At 52.1% G+C, this 18,404-nt stretch overlaps 1 protein-coding gene across 2 annotated transcripts; it reads left to right on the top strand.

Moving 5' to 3' along the window:
• Window positions 1-5,200: 5,200 nt before the first annotated feature.
• On the top strand, window positions 5,201-17,060 carry TMEM61 (transmembrane protein 61). Of its 2 annotated transcripts, none has more exons than XM_017869400.1 (4): window positions 5,201-5,268; window positions 5,566-5,692; window positions 10,777-11,126; window positions 16,604-17,060. In XM_017869400.1, the coding sequence occupies exons 2-4, from the start codon at window positions 5,678-5,680 to the stop codon at window positions 16,869-16,871; spliced, it is 633 nt and encodes a 210-aa protein (XP_017724889.1). In that variant the 5' UTR covers window positions 5,201-5,268; window positions 5,566-5,677; the 3' UTR covers window positions 16,872-17,060. The 2 variants fall into 2 exon arrangements, with proteins under 2 accessions (XP_017724889.1, XP_017724888.1); XM_017869399.1 differs by having other exon boundaries at window positions 5,207-5,448.
• Window positions 17,061-18,404: the final 1,344 nt, after the last annotated feature.

Below are 18,404 nucleotides of genomic sequence, written 5' to 3' on the forward strand. Positions count from 1 at the left end.
GGCACAGCAAGCGTGATCTTCTAATGAGTGTTCACAACATACATGTTCTGTCTTCCTTGCCACAGCACCTGCAGAAGGCAGAATTCTGAGATGGCTCTCATAGCCTTTGCCCTCTGATGTTAATGTTTTTATTATGTGACAGGGCAAGAGGAATTCTGTAGATGAAATTAAGGTTACTAATCAGCAGACCTTAAGGTAGGAGATGGGTGGGTCTAATCTAATCATGGGAGCCCTTTAAAAGCAGAGAGTTTTCTTTGGCTAGTGGTAGAAAAGGCAGTCAGACAGGTTCAAGTCATGAGGCAGACTTGGCTTGAGGGAGGTTTTCCCTTGCTGGGTTGGAGGGGGCCAGGGGGCAGCCACTAGGAGCAGAGATTGGCCCCCTGGCTGACAGCTGGAAAGAAAATGAGGACCTCAGTCCTACGACAAGGACCTGGATTCTGCCAACAACCTGGATTACTTTGGAAACAGATTCTTCCCCTAAGCCTCCAGACAAGAGGCCAGCCCAGCCAACACTTTGCCTTTGACTTTGACAAACCCTACACAGAGAACCCAGTTGACTCCAGCTGGACTTCTAACCTCCAGAAATATGAGATAATAAATAGATGTTATTTTAAACTGCTAAATTTATAATAATCTGTTGTGTAGCAATAGAAAACTAATGAGGCACCCATCTCTGGAGAGAAGTTTTACCCCTGTTTTTAAAGTGATGAGGCTCAGGGAGGTATGGTTGTTTGGCCAAGATTGTATAGCACATGAGTGACAGGCTGAGCTACAGCCTAGGGCAGGGGCCAGCAAACTTTTTTGTAAAGGTTTAGATAGAAAATATTCAGGCTTTGTGGGCTATACAGTTTCTGTCAATACTATTTCATTCTAACATTGCAGCACAAAAGTAATATGTAAAGAATGAGCACAACTGTGTTCCAATAAAACTCTTTAAATGCTACATTTTGAATTTCATAAAATTCTGCATATAATGAAATATTCTTATTTATTTATTTATTTATTTATTTATTTATTTTTGAGACAGAGTATCGCTCTGTTGCCCAGGCTGGAGGGCAGTGGCATGATCTTGGCCACTGCAACCTCTGCATCCCGGGTTCAAGTGATTCTCCTGCTTCAGACCCTGAGTAGCTGGGATTACAGGCGCCTGCCACCACACTCGGCTAATTTTTGTATTTTTAGTAGAGACAGGGTTTCACCATATTGACCAGGATGGTCACGAACTCCTGACCTTAAGTGATCCATCCTCCTCAGCTTCCCAGAGTGCTGGGATTACAGTCGTGAGCCATCATGCCTGGCCGTGAAATACTCTATTTTCTTCAACCATTAAAAAGATGTGAAATCCATTATTCTTAGTTGGCAGGCCGTATAAAAATGGGCAGTGAGCCAGGTCTGGTCTATAGGCCACAGTTTGCCAGCACTTCCCAGGTGCCTGACTCCTAGCCCAGGACGTCAGTAATTATCAATAGGGCTAAGGGGTGGTACAAAGGCCGCTGGACAGCAAGCCTCTGTGTCTAGGTCCCTGTTGTACTTCAGATTTGCTATGTGACTTCAGGCAACTCACTTTCCTTTTCTGGGCCTATAAATCAAAGCAGGGTAACGGCATTCAAATCTTTTCTCTACGTACCTCCCTACCCCCAGGGATTTTTCCAAAGCAAAGCTAATACAGAACTCTAGCTTCAAAAGCTGACCTAAAGGGCACCTGCTCTGACTGGCCGGGAATGTGGCTGGGGTCCCTGTCCCCTCCCTCTCATTCCACTCACTCCCAGGAGCCCCAGAGTCTCTGTAGAACACAGTCTGCAAACCTTTGAACAAGCCAGTCTCTAAAACCTAACTAAGGCAGTCTAAACCAGGGATTCTCAACCCCGGTGCTTGACATCTGGGACTGGATAATTCTTTGTTGTGGGTGCTGTCCTGTCCTGTGCATTGTAGGTTGCTACTAGATGCTTTTTGAGACAGGGTCTTTGTCACCCAGGCTGAAGTGCAGTGGCATGATCTCAGCTCACTGCAACATCTGCCACCTGGGTTCAAGGAATTCTCCCGCCTCAGCCTCCCAAGTAGCTGGGATTACAGGCACCCGCCACAACGCCTCGCTAATTTTTGTATTTTTAGTGGAGCCAGGGTTTCACCATGTTGGCCAGGCTGGTCTCAAATTCCTGACCTCAGGTGATCCACCCTCAGGTGATCTCGGCCTCCCAGAGTGCTGGGACTACAGGCCTGAGCCACTGTGCCTGACCTGATTTATTTTAACTTAACTGATACTTTCTAATTTTTCTGCAATGTCCAGCAATTTCTTTTCACTGAAGAAAAAAAAAGAAAAGAAAGAAAAAAAAGAAGAAGAGAAGAAAGAAGAAGAGAAGAGAAGAAGAAGAAAGAACTAGAAGAAGAAGAAGAAGAGAAGAAGAAGAAAAGAGAGAAGGAGGGGAGGAGGATGGAGGGAGGAGGGGCAGGGAGGAGGAGGCAGGCATGACAGTTTTATTTTGTCAGTGTGCTCAGGGCTAGGATGGATGGACCAGTAAAGCCCTTTGGAAGCCTGGAAGAGAGACCAGATTATACTACTATGGGACACTGAGAAGTCACCTACAAAAGGTGACCTGTAACCTGAATTTTAAGGGAAGTGCCTGAGCTCACCAGGTGAGGAAAGGACCTTTGTGACCAAGGTGTGGCATTGTCTCTGGGACACAGTGAACAGTGAGTTCAGGCATGACATGGTAGGGAGCACAGGAAGTGAAGCTGGGAGGTGGCCAGAGACTTGGTTACAAGACTGTGGATGCTTGGAGCTGGGGTCATTATTCTGAGGGCAATGGGGGAGCCATTGAAAGGTTTGGCAGGTGAGGGACTGATGGGGATACTGGTTTGGAAGCTCAAGCTGGTGTCTCATGAAGGGCAGTCAGCTTGGGGGCAGAGAGGCCAGTGAGAGGCGGGAGCAGCAACACAGGCTGTAACAAAGGGGACAATGTGGCAAAAATTGGAGAAGTGCATACGGGTCTGGGAGATTCAGACTGACATGGATTTCAGTACCTTCTCTCCCTAATCCCCACTTATTAGCTGTGAGCCCTGGGCAATGCACATCTCTCTGACCCTCCATGACTTAGCTGAGGTGACAACGAAATGGGAAGAGTATGTGGCTGGTGACATGTAATAAGTGGGTACAAATGTTAGCTCCCTTCCCTAGCCCCTTGAGGCAGAAGCTGATAACTAATTTTCTCCTGAGTCGCCCAGCTGAGGCCAGGGAAATTCTGAGCATGCTTGTTTAGAGAGGGTCACCGCCACGCCTGGGCAGCATCGCAGATCTGATGCTGAGACCAGTTTCTGAAAGGTGGGAAAGAAGACAGGGCCAGAAAACCTGGGACAGATTCCTGGATTTCAATCAGCACCCAGGCCCGGCCCCTTCTGGTCCCAGCTGTACTGCATCTGGCTGAGTCCTGAGCCAAGTGACACCTGGTCCCTGCACTGGGGAGGTCCTCATAAACTAGGGAAACTCACAAATAGAGCCATTGTGTCATGTGAGGACATACCCAGGCCAGCTCCTTAGGCTAAGGTCTTATTAAACCCCAATAGCTACTCTAGGAAGGAGGTGCCATTGTCTCTATTTTACAGATAAAGATGTGGCCGGTCTTCTAGTCTGAAAGTGACTAAGGCAGGAAGGAACCATGACTTGTCCAGTTCCAAGGACTGAGCTTCCAACCTGGCCCAGGGATTCAGGTTGAAGCAGGGCCCGAGGGGTGTGCTAGCAACATCAGCCTGTCCAGGTCTGGACCCCAACATCACCAACCTGTGACTCACTTCTGGGACTACACAGGCAGGGCTGGGAGGGTCCATTTTGACCAGTGAGGGGCCCTCAACACACACAGAGGCCTGCCCTGTGGAAATGAGTGGAGCCAAAAGCTCTGTGGCCTCTAGCTTCCAATTCATATCTGCCCCGAGCCCACAAGGGTGTGAAGAGGGCTGCCAGTGGCCTTTGGTCCCACCTACAGACTGAGCAGAGCAAAGTCTAAGGAAGTCTGCCTGGTCCTTGTCTCAGCTCTGTAGCCTTGCACACACAGGCCTGGGCCCTCTCTGAGCTTTAGTTTCCTGGTGGAATATTTCTTCAGAGACAGAGTTTGGGGGCCAGGGCCCTGGGCCCTGCCACTGACCGGCTCTGTGACTTGGAGCCAGTGACTTCCTCTCTCTGGGCATCAGATCCCTGCTGGACAGGCTGCTCCACCTTCTACCCTTGGGCTGGGAAGAGAGTTAGTCACCCCCAGCTCATTGGAGAATCTAGGCCATGCCAGTGGCAAAGTGGCCCCAGTCCCCGGGCTTGCTGGAGTAGCAGGAAAGGGCAAGAACAAAACCCAGACCCCAGCTGGGCCTGGAACTGGCTTCCCTTGGCCCACATGAACTTGTCAGGATCAAACCAGCCTGTGACATCGTCTACATGCTGCTCCTTCTGCCGGGATGCTGTTGTCCACACCTCAGATGTCCTCTCATGGAAGGATTTTTACACACACACACACACACACACACACACACACACACACACACACACACACACACACACACCTTCCTCTAGGCTCCCAAATCACCTGTCCACAAAAACGGCCTTCAGTAGCCACTTAACCTGCATGCTTAAGGCATTCAGTCCTCACAGAACTGTGAGTTAGGGATTATCAGCTCTCCTTAATGGAGTAAAGTTCAGAGAAGTTAGGTCACACATCTTCAGCCCCTCTCCGGGACCTCCACTGGTTGGGACAGTGACGCCGCTATCCGGGAGCACTTAAATGCTGGTCATTACCGCTGAGAACGCCATCCTTGCCAGGACCTGGGGTCCTGGAGGGCCAGGAGGGCTTGCTCTCTGAGTGCTGAGAAAAAGCAGCTTCTGTCAAAGCAGTCCGCAGCAAACACCTCGGCAAGTGACTTTCCCCTCTCTGGGCCTCAGTTTCCCTTTCTATAAAATGGGGGTGAATAGGACTGGGCTCGGGACTCCTAAACCCTGTGCGGCTGGGTGTTAATGGTTCGGAGTTTGTCTCCATTCCCAAGCCCGCCCTGAAGCGCTCGCGGGAGCGGGACGGCCCCCAGGACCCAGGGGTCCCATCCGCACCAAGGCATTCCGGTCAGCAGCAGCCCCGCCGCTCCCCGGGCCCCGCCGCGCTGGCAAACCCCAGTCCCCGCCAGCCCAATCGTGCTGGCGCTTTAAGGACGGGCGGGGCCGACTGGGCGACAGCGCTGGACACCTGGAGCTGCCCGGAGCCCGGGCCACCCGGAGTCTAGGCGAGGACGCAGAGGGAGGTGGGGCTGGCGCGGTCACCACCGGAGTGGAGGGCGAGGCCCGGGTCCCGCGCGCCCCTGGGCGCCCCACGGCAGCCTCAGAGCCCCGCGGGGAGCGCGCAGCCCTCGGGGCGGGCGCGGGGGGTGAGGCCTGGCTCGTTCCCTGCTCACCGGGTGCGGGTGGCCCAGAGGGCGCGACTGGTGAGCCCCGGGCGGGCCCGGGATCCAGGCCTCGGTTTTGCGGGCTGGGGAGCAGGGCTCGGGGGCAGTGGCCAGGCACCCCCCCGCCCCCGCCCCTAACACCCGCACCTCCTGCAGACCCGAGGGTCGCCGCCGGCAGGGTCGCTCAGCCCTGGCGTCCTCCGCCACCACACCTTCACCCGCGCCCGGCTCCCCCCGCGCCTGGACAGCGCCTGCTGCCGGCCTCCCAATGGCCCTGCCCCAGGTGGGTGGAAACGGCCTTCTCCCTCCTTTGCAGGCACTCAGCCCCTTCTATCGTCGACCTTGCCCCGACCCCTTCCCCTAACCTCGGTCACGGTGGCTTGGTGGGCAGAGTGTGGACACCTGGGGCTCTGCCTGGGTTTTATCTTGCTGGGTGGCTTGAGGCCATGGCACTCAGGACCTTAATTGGGGATGGTTTGGGAAACTCTTGTTCGGACAGTTTGGTCTTTACACAAAGCGGCATCTAAAGTGCCCTTATTGGGGCCGGGTGCAGTGGCTCACACCTGTAATCCCAGCACTTTGGGAGGCTGAAGCAGGCTGATCACTTGAGATCAGAAGGTCGAGACCAGCCTGGGCAACATGGTGAAACCCTGTCTCTACTAAAAATACAAAAATTAGCCGGGCACGGTGGTGCCTGTAATCCTAGCTGCTTGGGAAGCTGAGGCAGGAGAATCACTTGAACTCAGGAGGCAGAGGGTGCAGTGAGCCGAGATGGCAGGACTGCACTCTAGCCTGGGTGACAGAGCAAGACAGAGTCTCAAAAAAAAAAAAAAAGAAAAGAAAGAAAGAAAAGAAAAGAAAAAAATAGTGCCCTTATTGGTATGGAGTAGGACATGGAGAATGGCATGGCGTTCTGTCCTGGCTTTGTGCGGAAGTGGGCACAGGAGGGAGGCTCTGTCCTCCGGACTCTCCTGACAGGAGCAGGGCCTTTCTACTATATTTTTACTGAGGATGCTGCCCCCATGCCAGGGGGCAGATAATAGAGTCAGACTGGCCCTGCCACCAGTTAGCAGATAGGGCAAGATGAAGGGCAGGGACAGGTACTGAGCACTGCTGTAGAAATAAAAATAATCATAATAAGAATAAATTTTATTTTAATATATCCTCATTCTCAGAAGCAATATGGTGTTATTGTGCCCATTTACAGGGGAGGGCACTAAGGCATGGAGAAGCTGGATCCTGCCAGTGTCAGAGCAGGGTACATCCTCAGTCCAGCCTTGTGTCCCCATGCCTCACTTATAGCCTGCTGTCTTGCCATCTCATTTTCATTACCTGCTTTCCCCTTGCAGGCAGGGATTTGAACTCAGAGATGCTGGGCGGTCACAGAGCTAACAGGGAATGACCACTGTAGTCAGAGGGAGTGATCAGTGGAGCCATCTAATTCCGGGAAAGCCCTCCTCCGGCTGGAGGGAGGTGGGGGCAGCTGCAGTAGACAGCTTTCTGGGAAGGGGTGCAATGAGGGCCCTGGATGGAAGCAGAGGGCGCTCCAGGTGGAGGGAGCACAGGCCTAGTAGAGGGTCCAGATGAAAGGAGTTTGGGTGAGAACACCCTGCTGATAGTGACATCCCTGACCTACAATAATAAGGAAAACAACCACTGCGCAAAGGAACAGGCTGCCCTTCATCCAGTGGACATTGACCTTCTCAACCTCCCACTCCCCCAGGATGACAGGTTAGCATGTGCCCTGCCTGCTGTGGGGTTTCCACATGGAAGGAGCGAGACCCACACAGAAAATGACCCCGACCCCATGTGAGAACATGCAAAGGGCAGTTGCAGAGGCTAGTCTGAGGCCTGGGAGGAGTTAAGCTGGGAAGGAGGGCCACACATTCTAAAGAGTGAGAGCTGCCTGTGCCAAAGACAAATACATCTATTCGCAGCATGGTCCCAACTTTCTATACTAAAAGATACTGATAGACCTAGCTGTACACACACACAGGGATTTGACTCAGACTAGACTTGGGTCCAAATCCAGCAGTAACTCTAGTGGACAAATCGTCACCCTATTGTGGTCACCAATTGTGGAGAAATTGTCACCCTAGTGGCCACAGTGTCTTTAGGACACAGTGCTGTTGTGGGGATAAAGTGAAGGGATACCTGTAAAGCGCTTGACATGGTGCCCAGCCCGGTAAATGCCCAGCCTGATAAATGCACAGCACACATCTGCTGCTGCCATCATCCTGTATGCAGGACAAGGGGGCAATGAACAGAAACAGCCACCTGGTGACTGTGCTCATCTCTGAGAGGCAAGATTAGTGGTGATTTTTTTTTTTTTTTTTTTTTTTTTTTTTTTTTTTTTTTTTTTTTTTTTTTTTTTTTTTTTGAGAAGGAGTCTCACTCTGTCACCCAGGCTGGAGTGCAGTGCAGTGGTGCGATCTCAGCTCACTGCAACCTCCACATCCCAGGTTCAAGTGATTCTCAAGCTACTCCCTAGTAGCTGGGACTACGGGTGCCCACCACCACGGCCGGCTAAGTTTTGTATTTCTAATAGAGACGGGCTTTCACCGTGTTGCCCAGGCTGGTCTTAAACTTCTGACCTCAGGTGATCCACCCGCCTCGGCCTCCCAAAGTGCTGGGATTACAGGTGTGAGCCACTGTGCCCAGCCTGTATTTTTTTTTTTTAATTTTTATTCTCTTTTGTGGTTTTCTCCTTTTTCCATAATGAGCAGTGACTATTGTTTGATAGAAAGTAAAAAGCAGTGTAGGTTGCCCCATGCGGGCATGCCTAGGTGTGCGCTCCTCCAGTGCTGAGAACCATGCTGTACCTGGCTTTGGGCAAGGTCCTTCACCTTTTTGGGCTCACTCTCCTCATTTGTAAAATGGGGCTTTTCCTCTGGCCTGCCCCTGTAGGGAGGCAGGTGCAATGCTAGGTATAAAGGGCTGTTGAGTACCATAACATACATGCAGGGGTTACTGTTCTTGATTTGCTTGTGTGTTTTGTTTTTCGAATTTTTTCCCCACAAACAGGTTTCTTCTCTTGACAGCCTCTCCTAGCTCTTTGACTTTGGGGATGGGGGACCGGGGATAGTCCCTACATGAAAAGGCTTTGAGCTAGAGACAGGAGGCACTTGCGCCCTGGACAGATTCACAGGAAGAGAACTGCAGGTCATTTATCAATGGAATTTCTCTATATGCATCCAGAAGTCTAGGGGTGCAGAAAGATTGAGGTCCACTCCCAGAGCCCCCCTTTTACATGTATACATTCTGTCTCTCTCTCTCTCTTTCACACACACACACACACACACACACACACACACACACACACACACGTGTGTGTTTTTAAACACATTTGGTAACATTGCCTTTTGAAATGTAAAGTTTCACCTGCTACATCTTGAACATTTTCCATGCCCTTTAGCTCCCATGGGATCATGGCTTTAAGCGGCCACACAGCAGTATGTCATTTGGATATAGTGTCGTTGGCTGGGCAAGCCCCACTTGAAAGGGATTTGTGATCACTGAAGCCTCCCTTTAAGGTCTGTGGCCCCCGCTCCCTGCTTCACTGGCTCAGCCTCTGGAAGAGGAGACAGTGCTTCTGCAAATCCTCCTAGCAGCCTCCTAGAGAGCCTGCCTTTTATCTGATGAGGAAGCAGGCCCGGGGCAGGTGAGGGGCTTACCCCATCATACAGTTGTAGAGGGGGGACCAAAACCAGGACTGTCCTTCATGTCCCTGTGCTGTGGCAGCTGGAATCCTGCACTGCCTCCTCTCTCCTAGCTCTTTACAACTGAGGGTAGATTTTCACCCAACCAGCATTTATTTATCCAGCAACACTTTCTCTCAGTTCAGAGGATATATTGAGCAGTTATTATGTGCTAGGCACTGAGGGGATATAGTGGTAAACACGGCCAATATGGACCCTGCCCTCGGGGAGCTCACAGACCGCGGAGTGGGACAAGTGAAGCAGAAGTTAAGCACAGGTTTCTGCTGTGGCAAAGGTGGCCCAGGGCACTCAGGGGTTTAAAGTTAAAGTTTCTTCAGAGAAGGCTTTCCTGGTGAGGCTGAGCCTTGAGGGGAGCTAAGGGGAAGTTATAGGTACAAGGACTGGAAGGTACAATGGGCAGCCTAGAAATTGGCTTTGGGGACAACTCAGACCTAGGTTTCAGCCTCCTACGTCTATGTGATCCAGGGCCAGGACCCTTCCAAGTTTTTCCCCCTTGTGCATTCTTTTATTTAATTGAGACAACACTGTAGGCATAATTTAGTATACTAAGTTGAAAAAAGCAAGAAGTGATAAATGTTTCCTCTTCTTGTTAAACCTTTGTGCTGAGCTTGATTTTTTTTTAAAAAAAGGGCTAATATTAATTATTCATTCTAGAGATTATGCCATAGTTTACTCACCATTTCTTTATAATTGAACATTTTAGCACTTTCCAAAATTATGGCCATTATTAATAAGGCCACAGTGAACATATGTGTGTGTGTGTCTATGTGTGTGTGTGTCTATGTGTGTGTGTGTGTGTGTGACAGTCTCACTCTTTTGCCCAGGCTGGAGTGCATTGGTGCGATCTTGGCTCACTACAACCTCTGCCTCCCAGGTTCAAGTGATTCTTCTGCCTCAGCCTCCTGAGTAGCTGGGATTACAGGCGTGTGCTACCATGCTCAGCTAATTTTTGTATTTTTAGTAGAGATGGGGTTTCACCATGTTGGCCAGACTGGTCTCGAACTCCTGACCTCAGGTGAGCCGCCCACCTTGGCCTCCCAAAGTGCTGGGATTACAGGTGTGAGTCACCACGCCCAGCCCAGAGAACATCTTTTTCCACAAAGTTTTGCTCTGTGTTGTAAATTTCGGCCTCAGACTCTTCAATACCTCCTCTTTCATGCTTGTTCTGGGTCTCGGTATCTTCCTCTGTTCAATAACAGTGTCCATCTCACAAGATTGTGACCAGGTGAAGTCAGGCAGTGCATAACCAGCAAGCCCCAATCCTGGCAGGCCTGGAGGTTCCAACACGCCTTCACTTTCCTCTTTCCCAGCTTCCTGTGTGGTAGTCAGAGTGGGGAGTCTTCGACCCACCAGGCAGATGGGGCCCCTGAGGCCTGGAGGGAGGCCCTGAGTGAAAGTGGTCACACTTAACTGAGCTTCTGCGATGTCCCAGGCATGGTGCTGATACATGTTTACCTCTGACCTTCAAAATAGCCCAGCAAAGTCAGGGACATCATCTCCACTTCACAGATGAGGAAACTGAAGCCCAAAGGAGTTAAGTGACTTCTCCAAGGTTGTACAGTGACCTCAGGCAGCTGAGGATTAACACCTGGCCTCCAGCACCTTTCATACGGCCCATTTCCTCTTCTCTCTCCTTCTCTGTGTCCAGATGTGTGACGGGAGCCACATGGCCTCCACCCTCCGCTATTGCATGACGGTCAGTGGCACAGTGGTTCTGGTAGCTGGGACGCTCTGCTTTGCTTGGTGGAGCGAAGGGGATGCAAATACCCAGCCTGGCCAGCTGGCCCCACCCACGGAGCATCCGGTGCGCCAGGGCCCCAGCCCCCCGCTCAGGTCCATCAGCTTCGTCTGCTGCGGCGCAGGTGGCCTGCTACTGCTCATTGGCCTGCTGTGGTCCTTCAAGGCCAGCACCCGGGGGCCACCCCCATGGGACCTCTATCACTTCTCCAGAGACCTGTATTACCTCACTGTGGAGTCCTCAGAGAAGGAGAGCTGCAGGTCAGCAGGGCAGGGTGGGGCAGCGGGTGGGGACCACAGGTAGGGGCCCAGTCACACCAGCCCACCAACCAGCATTTGTAATTCCAGCAAATTCTCATGGGGTTCCTCCTTTGGACCAGGCTTTGCCCTGTGCCCTGGGTACATGGAAGCTGATCAGTACAACCCTGAAGGAGTTTAAAGCCCCATGACAGAGGCTGATGATGACAAACCAGAGTAGGTAGTGCTGTGTGAGAGACGCATGTGTTCTAAAGACATGGAGAAACCCAGGAAGGCTTCCTGGAGGAGGTGGCAGCTGAGCTCAGCTTGGTATGGGACAGAATAGCAGAGGGTTAAAAGCCTAGACACAAAAGTCAGACCCACTGGGACCCTCTTCTGGTTCTATCACAAACTAGCAGTGGGACTTTGAGTAGATCATGCAATCCCCCTAAACTTTAACTTCGTCATTTGAAATAAAAAGGACTAATAACAACAGCAATAATAGCAAACCCCTCTACAGTACTAGCCATGTGCCAGGCACTGTTCAAAGTGCTATCCTATACTCCCTCAGCTGATCCTTACAGCAGTCCTCTGAAGTAGCTACTGTTAAGAATTCCATTTGTAGAGGAGGAAATGGAGGCATGGAGACACTAAGTAACTCAGTCAAGGACATCAGCTAGTGTGTGTCAGAACCAGGACTTGAAGCCAGGCAGTCTGGCCTCAGAGTCTATGCTCAACGCCCACTCCCTACTTCCGGTGACACTTGGGAAAATTAAATGAGATATGGATGTTGAGCTTTAGCCCAGTGCCTACAACACAGTAGGTGCACAGCAAATGTCAACTTTTCCTCTAGTGGACATGGTGGAAAAGAGGCATTTTAGGCAGGTAGAAGAACATGCACAAAGGTACGGGGATGGGGACAAAGTGTTGCATGAAGACAGCATCTCTCAACCTTCTGTTTTCATTATCTGTCTCCCCACCTTGCCTTGTGCCATCCTTCTTAGACTTTTTTTTTTTTCCAAATCCTCCTCCATGAAATTATAATACCCCAGATACACTGTGTATATGTTTATGTTCTATATGTATATGTGTGCTTTATACATAAAAAGAGTATTACCCTCCCCAAGAACAAGAACCAGTGTTTGTCCCGTTGAGAATGCATGCATTATGCATACCCTTTTATGTACTTATTTACTCAACAAAGTACAGAGTGTGCCTATGTGCCAGGGGCCTGTGTACATCACCTCCTGTCCTTCTTTCTATTGCCTCCAAGGTAAGAATGACTGTTGTGTCTGCAGAAAAGGAAGGGGAGGCATAGCTAGAAAGTGGCAGGAGCCTGCTGGCTGCACGGCTGGCATTCTTCCCGCCGCATCAGTCCTAAGCCCTGGATCCCTGTGTGTGAGGGGCTAAGCCAGACTGCTGTGAGCTGGCCTGGGACCTGGGACCTGATGCTCTTCTTCCCTGTGTTACGAGGGAAAGTGTTGTCCGAGTCAAAGAATGTAGGAGCATTCCCGCTACCAGTCTGTGCCTTCTTAAAGCTAGAGATGATGCAGTACAGTCGGCCCTTTCTATGGGTTCTGCATCCATGATTCAAGCAACCATGGATCCAAAATACTTGAAAAAAGAATTGTGTCTGTGCTGAACATGTACAAACTTTGATTTCTTCTCATCATTCCCTAAACAGTACAGCATAACAACTATTTACATAGCATTTACATAGTGTTAGATATTGCAGGGCCTTGGGGACTCTCCAGCCAAACCCTTCACTTCTCAGATGAGAGGCCTGAGTCTCAGAAGACCAAGTGACCTACCTGGTCATACAGTGAGTTAGTGGTCAGTTGGAACCAGGCCAGGACCCAGATGCTCTGGACCAGAGCCTGCTCCTCCCACCCAGCCGGATGTGAGTGCAGGGAGTGGGTGTTGCCTGTACACACAGCCATGTTGATGCAACAGGGTCTAGGCACAGCTGCGCCTGGCAGGTGGGGCCCCTTGGCCCTCACTCCCAGTGGGTCAGGGAGGAAGCCCACCCAGGAGGCCACAGGGTGATCCTAGCCCATCGAGCTCCAAGACCCAAGTCGTAGACTCAGAAACTGGGTGGCTGGGGGTCGAGGAGGCTGCTGCTGCTGGCAGTGCTCTTTCCTGTCCCGAGGCTGACCCAGCCCAGCCCTGCTGCCTGCAGAGCCCAGCACCTGGCCCCCGTGGGTGGCTACTCTGCTATTCTTGCTCCCAGGTACCTCGGTCTCTGGTGGTGCCCGCTGTGGGTAACTCCAGGTCAGAAACAAAGCCTTCCTGGGCTGATGGCTTGGGCAGGTCCCTTCCCCTCTTGGCCTCGGTTTCCCTGTTTATTCATCTACTTATTCTTTCATGCATGTACCTAATACTGATTGAGCACACGGAGGTACGCTGGGTCCTATTCAGAGAACTGACAGTGCCACAGCGGGCAAAACAGACAAAGCCCCTGCCCTCAGGAAGCTCATATCTTCAGTGTAAGTTCCCTTAGTGAGGATGACTGGATGTGGGGCCTCCAGTAGTCCCTGCTCTTTCTTTTAGAAGCTGTGTGTCCTTGAGGATGTTACTTAGACTCTCTGAGCTGTGTCTGACACCTCATCTCTCAGCTGGGGTGACAGACCTTTTCCCTATCATCGCTGTCAGGCTCAGATGAGATGAGAGTTAGGGAAGCGTACACGCTGTAGCTGGTACACACATCTGCTTTCTCTGCTATTCCTGTTTTAATTTGCAATGCACCCTCATGCCCACTAGATCTGAGCCTCAACTACTTACGAGGTAAGTGTAAGGATTGGGTCCATTTGACAGCTGAGAAAGCTGAGGTGAGGAGAGATGAGGTGGCTTGGGGGAGAGGTGTGATAGGTGGACTTAGCTTGAGCATTGCTGTCAGACGAAGCTGGGACTTTGCCACTTAGCCGACACATGGCCTTTACTCATCCATAAAATGGGTGTGGGCCTCTACCCCCCAGGGTCGTTGTGAATACGAAAGGAGATTAGAGAACTTAAGTGTTGGGCAAATTGTGTTTCATCCCTTGCCCCACTCCTCCTGGGTTTGCCTGACTCAGCTGAAGGGCAGTGGAGCTGGTGCCAGGCCCAGGTCTTCTGCCCCAACCAGGCTGCAAAGATTAGGGTGAGCCCTGGCCTCCATGGCACTTCCTGTGCAGGGAGACCACTGTGGCAGGACTGCCCCACACAGCTGCAGAGGCACCACATCCAGAGGCACCATGAATGGGGCCCGCTCCCAGAGGGGTGTGATGCGGCTGCCCTGCTCACTGAGTTCCTGGCATCCTCGACCGTGACCTTGGCGACTTGGAGCTGGGCGGGCCCAGCTGGCCACTAAAGTGGCAGAAGGTGGTGTGAGGGCCGCTTCACATCTGCCCTCTAAGCAAACTTCCTGCTGCGGGCAGAGCTCACTGGCACTTGTGCCCTGCCCTGCCAGATGTCACCTGGGGCGGCCTACCCAAAGCCTGTCTCACGTGTCCAGGGCTCTAAGCGGGGCCGAGGCATGTTTGGGAGGTGAGCAGACAGGAGCTGGGCCTCTGGAAGCTAATTACTCACTTTTCTGTGTGCTGTGAACCGTTTGTTTTTCATTTTTTTCTTCCCCTGAATCTGAAAGGGGAATTATTATCCTCATTTTACAGATGAGGAGAAAGAGATTCAGAAAAGGTGTGAATGTGGTCCAGGTCACACAGCAATAGAACCCAACTTGCCTGCTTCCAGGGGCAATATTATCTATCCCGCTCTCATCTGCAAGGATGCTGGGAGCTTAGAGGAGGGTGAGGACAGGCACCATCTCAGCTTCCCGGGCTGTGTTCCAGAGAAGGAATTGAGGTCTGTGAGAATTTGTGGAAGCACTGGACACGGAGTTCTATGTTTGGGACTCCTGGCTGGTGTCCCAGGGATTTCTGGCTGGTGCCCTGCCTTGTACTGACATACAGGCTGGGGTTCAAATCCAGGGTCCCATCAATCTGCTCTGTCACCCTGGTCTGTGATTGGGAGCGGTGAGCCTCCCAGCAGGCTGGAGGCTGACAGCAGTGGGCTGAGAAGACACATTGCCAGAGAAAGTCCAGGTCTCCAGTGGGTGTTGGGCGCTCACCTGAGGGGCAGCAGCAGGTTCCCAGCATGGGCCCCTCCATCAGCCCCTGGAGCTGAGTCCCATCTACTGCCTCTTCTGTTCCCCCGGCTGGCCTCTTGCCATTGGCCCCTCCTCGGTCTAGACAGTAGGACCACAGGTGTGGAATAAACTGCTTCCCAGCAGCTCCAAACCGAGGAGCCTGGCAAGTGACTCAGCCTCTCTGAGTCTTGTGGATCCTGCCATCTAGAGGCCTGTGATAAGCTTTGCTCCCCCACCCAGTCCCCATAGGAGCCCCTTGAGATTCTGTTCATAACCCCACTTACATGCCAGGCACTGAGTGCCGCACTGCGTGAGCCCATTTAACCTGCACTCTGTCCTGTGAGGCAGGTGCCACTATTGTTCCCCATTTTACAGGTGAGGAAACCAGGCCCCAGAATGGAATTACAGACCCCTGATCTCCCAGCAGGAATGTGTCCAAGCAGGGAGGTGAACCACCAGTGCCCAGACTCATAACCACCTTCAGTGTTGGAAGGGACTTTCAGGATCACCCCCAAAGCAGGAGCAGCCCACACCTAGGATCAGTGACATTCTCACCCTACTCCCCACTGTGTGTCCCAGGTGGGAAAGGGGCATTGGATCCCCAGAGATGACCCGCCAGGGCTCTGAGGGGGCCGACAGCTGGTCTCATTCCTATCAGCCTCAGGCTGGCGGGGGCGTGGGTGATCTGTCTCGGGGTCTGGCCTGCAGAACCTGGTCAGCGGAGCTGCAGAGAACCTGGTCTCTGCCTCAAGCCCCTGTGGGGTGGTTTAGTTGGCCAGGGGTGGGGACAAGAAAAGAGTCACAGGACAGTAAAGCTGTCCAGAGATAGAAGTGGTTGATCTGGTAAGTTGTAAGCTCTCCATCCCTGGAGGTATGCACATAAAGATAATCACTTGGCAGACATCATATCAAAATCTAAAGCATCCAGATGGGCAGAGGAATTGAGATCTCCCATTCCACCCTGAGCATCCCAATTCTGATCTGGTAAAGGATATTTCAATAGGTGGGAGTCTTTCTATGGACCACCATCACTCAGTCTTTCAACAAACACCCCTAAGTACCTACCGTCAGCCCCTGGACTCTCAGTCACTGCCCTAGGGCAGGACTTTCCCTGCAGAGAGGACTTAGGAGGCACCAGGAGGTGCTGGGGGCACATACAGGGAACTAACTCTATGGAGCAGGGAGGGGGTGGCGGGAAGGCTGAGGGCCGAAGGGGCTGGCTCATGCCAGGTTTCAACTGTGTGTATGGGGCCTTCGGGAGCCTCAAAGGCTTGGAGCAGGGTGTGAAGACTTCTCTGCCCCCAGCCTTTCTCATTGTCTCCCTGGCAGGCAGCAGGGTCTGACCCAGCTCCTGTTAACAGCCTCTCTTCTGTTCCCGCAGGACCCCCAAAGTGGTTGACATCCCCACTTATGAGGAAGCCGTGAGCTTCCCAGTGGCCGAGGGGCCCCCAACACCACCTGCATACCCTATGGAGGAAGTCCTGGAGCCAAGTGCACCAAAGGATGCCCTGCTCAGCACCCAGCCCCCCTGGCCTCCACCCAGCTACGAGAGCATCAGCCTTGCTCTTGATGCGGTTTCTGCAGAGACGACACTGAGCGCCACATGCTCCTGCTCAGGCCTGGTTCAGACTGCACGGGGAGAAAGCTAAAGGCTCCTAGTAGGCCCTGAATCCAGAGACAAAAATGCTGTGCCTTTTCCAGAGTCTCGTGCAGTGCCTGGGCCACAGTAGGCACTCAACAGATGTTCATTGTTGAAGGCTGTTCTATTTATCTATTGCTGTATAGCAAACCACCCCAAATTTAGTGGCTTAAAATAAATCCCATTTTATTGTGTCTCACAACTCTATGAGTTGCCTAGGTCCAGCTGGGGGTGTTCTGCCCTCTGTGGTATGGGTGAGGGCCGTCATCAGGGGCCCAGCTGGCCAGAACATCCTGGGTGGCACTCCTATGGCCAGTGTGAGTGCTGGCTGTCAGCTGGGAGATTGTGTGCAGGTGAGAAAACTGGGGCCCAGGGGCACACATCACATTTATAACCAGAAGAACATGGCCTCTGAATTCAGACCACCTATGTATAGGTTCCACAGGTTTTTTTTTTTTTTTTTTTTTTTAGACAGGGTCTTGCTGTGTCACCCAGGCTGGAGTGCAGTGGCTCAATCATGACTCGCTGCAGCCTCTTTCTCCCAGGCTCAAGCGATCCTCCCACCTCAGTCTCCCAAGTAGCAGAAACCATAAGCATGCCCGACTAATTTTTAAAAATTTGTTGTAGAGAGGGAGCTTGCTCTGTTGCCCAGGTTGGTCTCGAACTCCCAGCCTCCTAAACTGTTAGGATTACAGATGTGAGCCACTGTGCCCAGTCTGCCATGTACCATCTTAGTGACTTGGACGAGTGACTTTTCCTCTCTCTGCCTCAGCCTCCTCATCTGTAAAATGGGAGTTAAGGATTCCCTCAAAGAGCTGATTTGTGAGGATTCAGTGAGATGATAGCAACTGACATGTGAGTTCACACTGATGCCGCCGTCAATGGCTCAGTGCTGAGGCACCAGATAATAAAGGCAGGTGTCTTAGCCCTGAGCCAGGTGCCTAGTACGTGTGCAGTAATTGTCAGTTTTATTAGTAGAGGTAGCCCTCCTCCACCAAGGGCAAATTCGGCCTCTGCTCCCATACCTCCTGTGACGGGAAGCGCACTACTTTTGCTCACTTTGCAGATGTGGCAGAAACATCTACTTTTGACCAGCTCCATTCTGCATCCCTACATCTCTAGCCCATCCCACTTACATGAAAAGAGGTGAAGTAACCTTCCCAGGGTCACACTGCCAGTAGGGGTCCAAAGGCCTGCGGCTTAGTCAGCTGGAGAAGGGTAGCATCCCCAGAGCCTACTGCGTACTGGGCCTGGTTCTCTGCCATCGTGTCATCTTCAGATGCCCTGCGACAGGTGGTGGTGTCAGCATTTGACAGGTGAGGAGCTAGCCTTGGAGAGGTAAAAATCCCAGACGATAAAGTCACAGCCAGTGTGGGGTCCTCCCACCTAGGCTGCATCATTGTCACAGTAGCCACCATCTGGTCTTGGTCTCTCTGCTTCTCCCTGAAGCCCTCGCAGTCTCTTCTCAGCTCAGCAGGCAGAGTGATCTGTTCAGACCCAGGTCAGATCATGACCCACCCCGCCCCCCGCCCTGCCGCACCCC

The sequence above is a fragment of the Rhinopithecus bieti genome, unplaced genomic scaffold (genome assembly GCF_001698545.2).
Source record: "Rhinopithecus bieti isolate Rb0 unplaced genomic scaffold, ASM169854v2 scaffold_4916, whole genome shotgun sequence".
NCBI lineage: Eukaryota > Metazoa > Chordata > Mammalia > Primates > Cercopithecidae > Rhinopithecus > Rhinopithecus bieti.

Excerpts from the sequence above, each read along its gene's own strand:
- TMEM61 (XM_017869400.1), top strand. Across the intron at positions 11,127-16,603 it reads TCAGAGAAGGAGAGCTGCAG|GACCCCCAAAGTGGTTGACA; the intron begins GTCAGCAGGGCA and ends CTGTTCCCGCAG.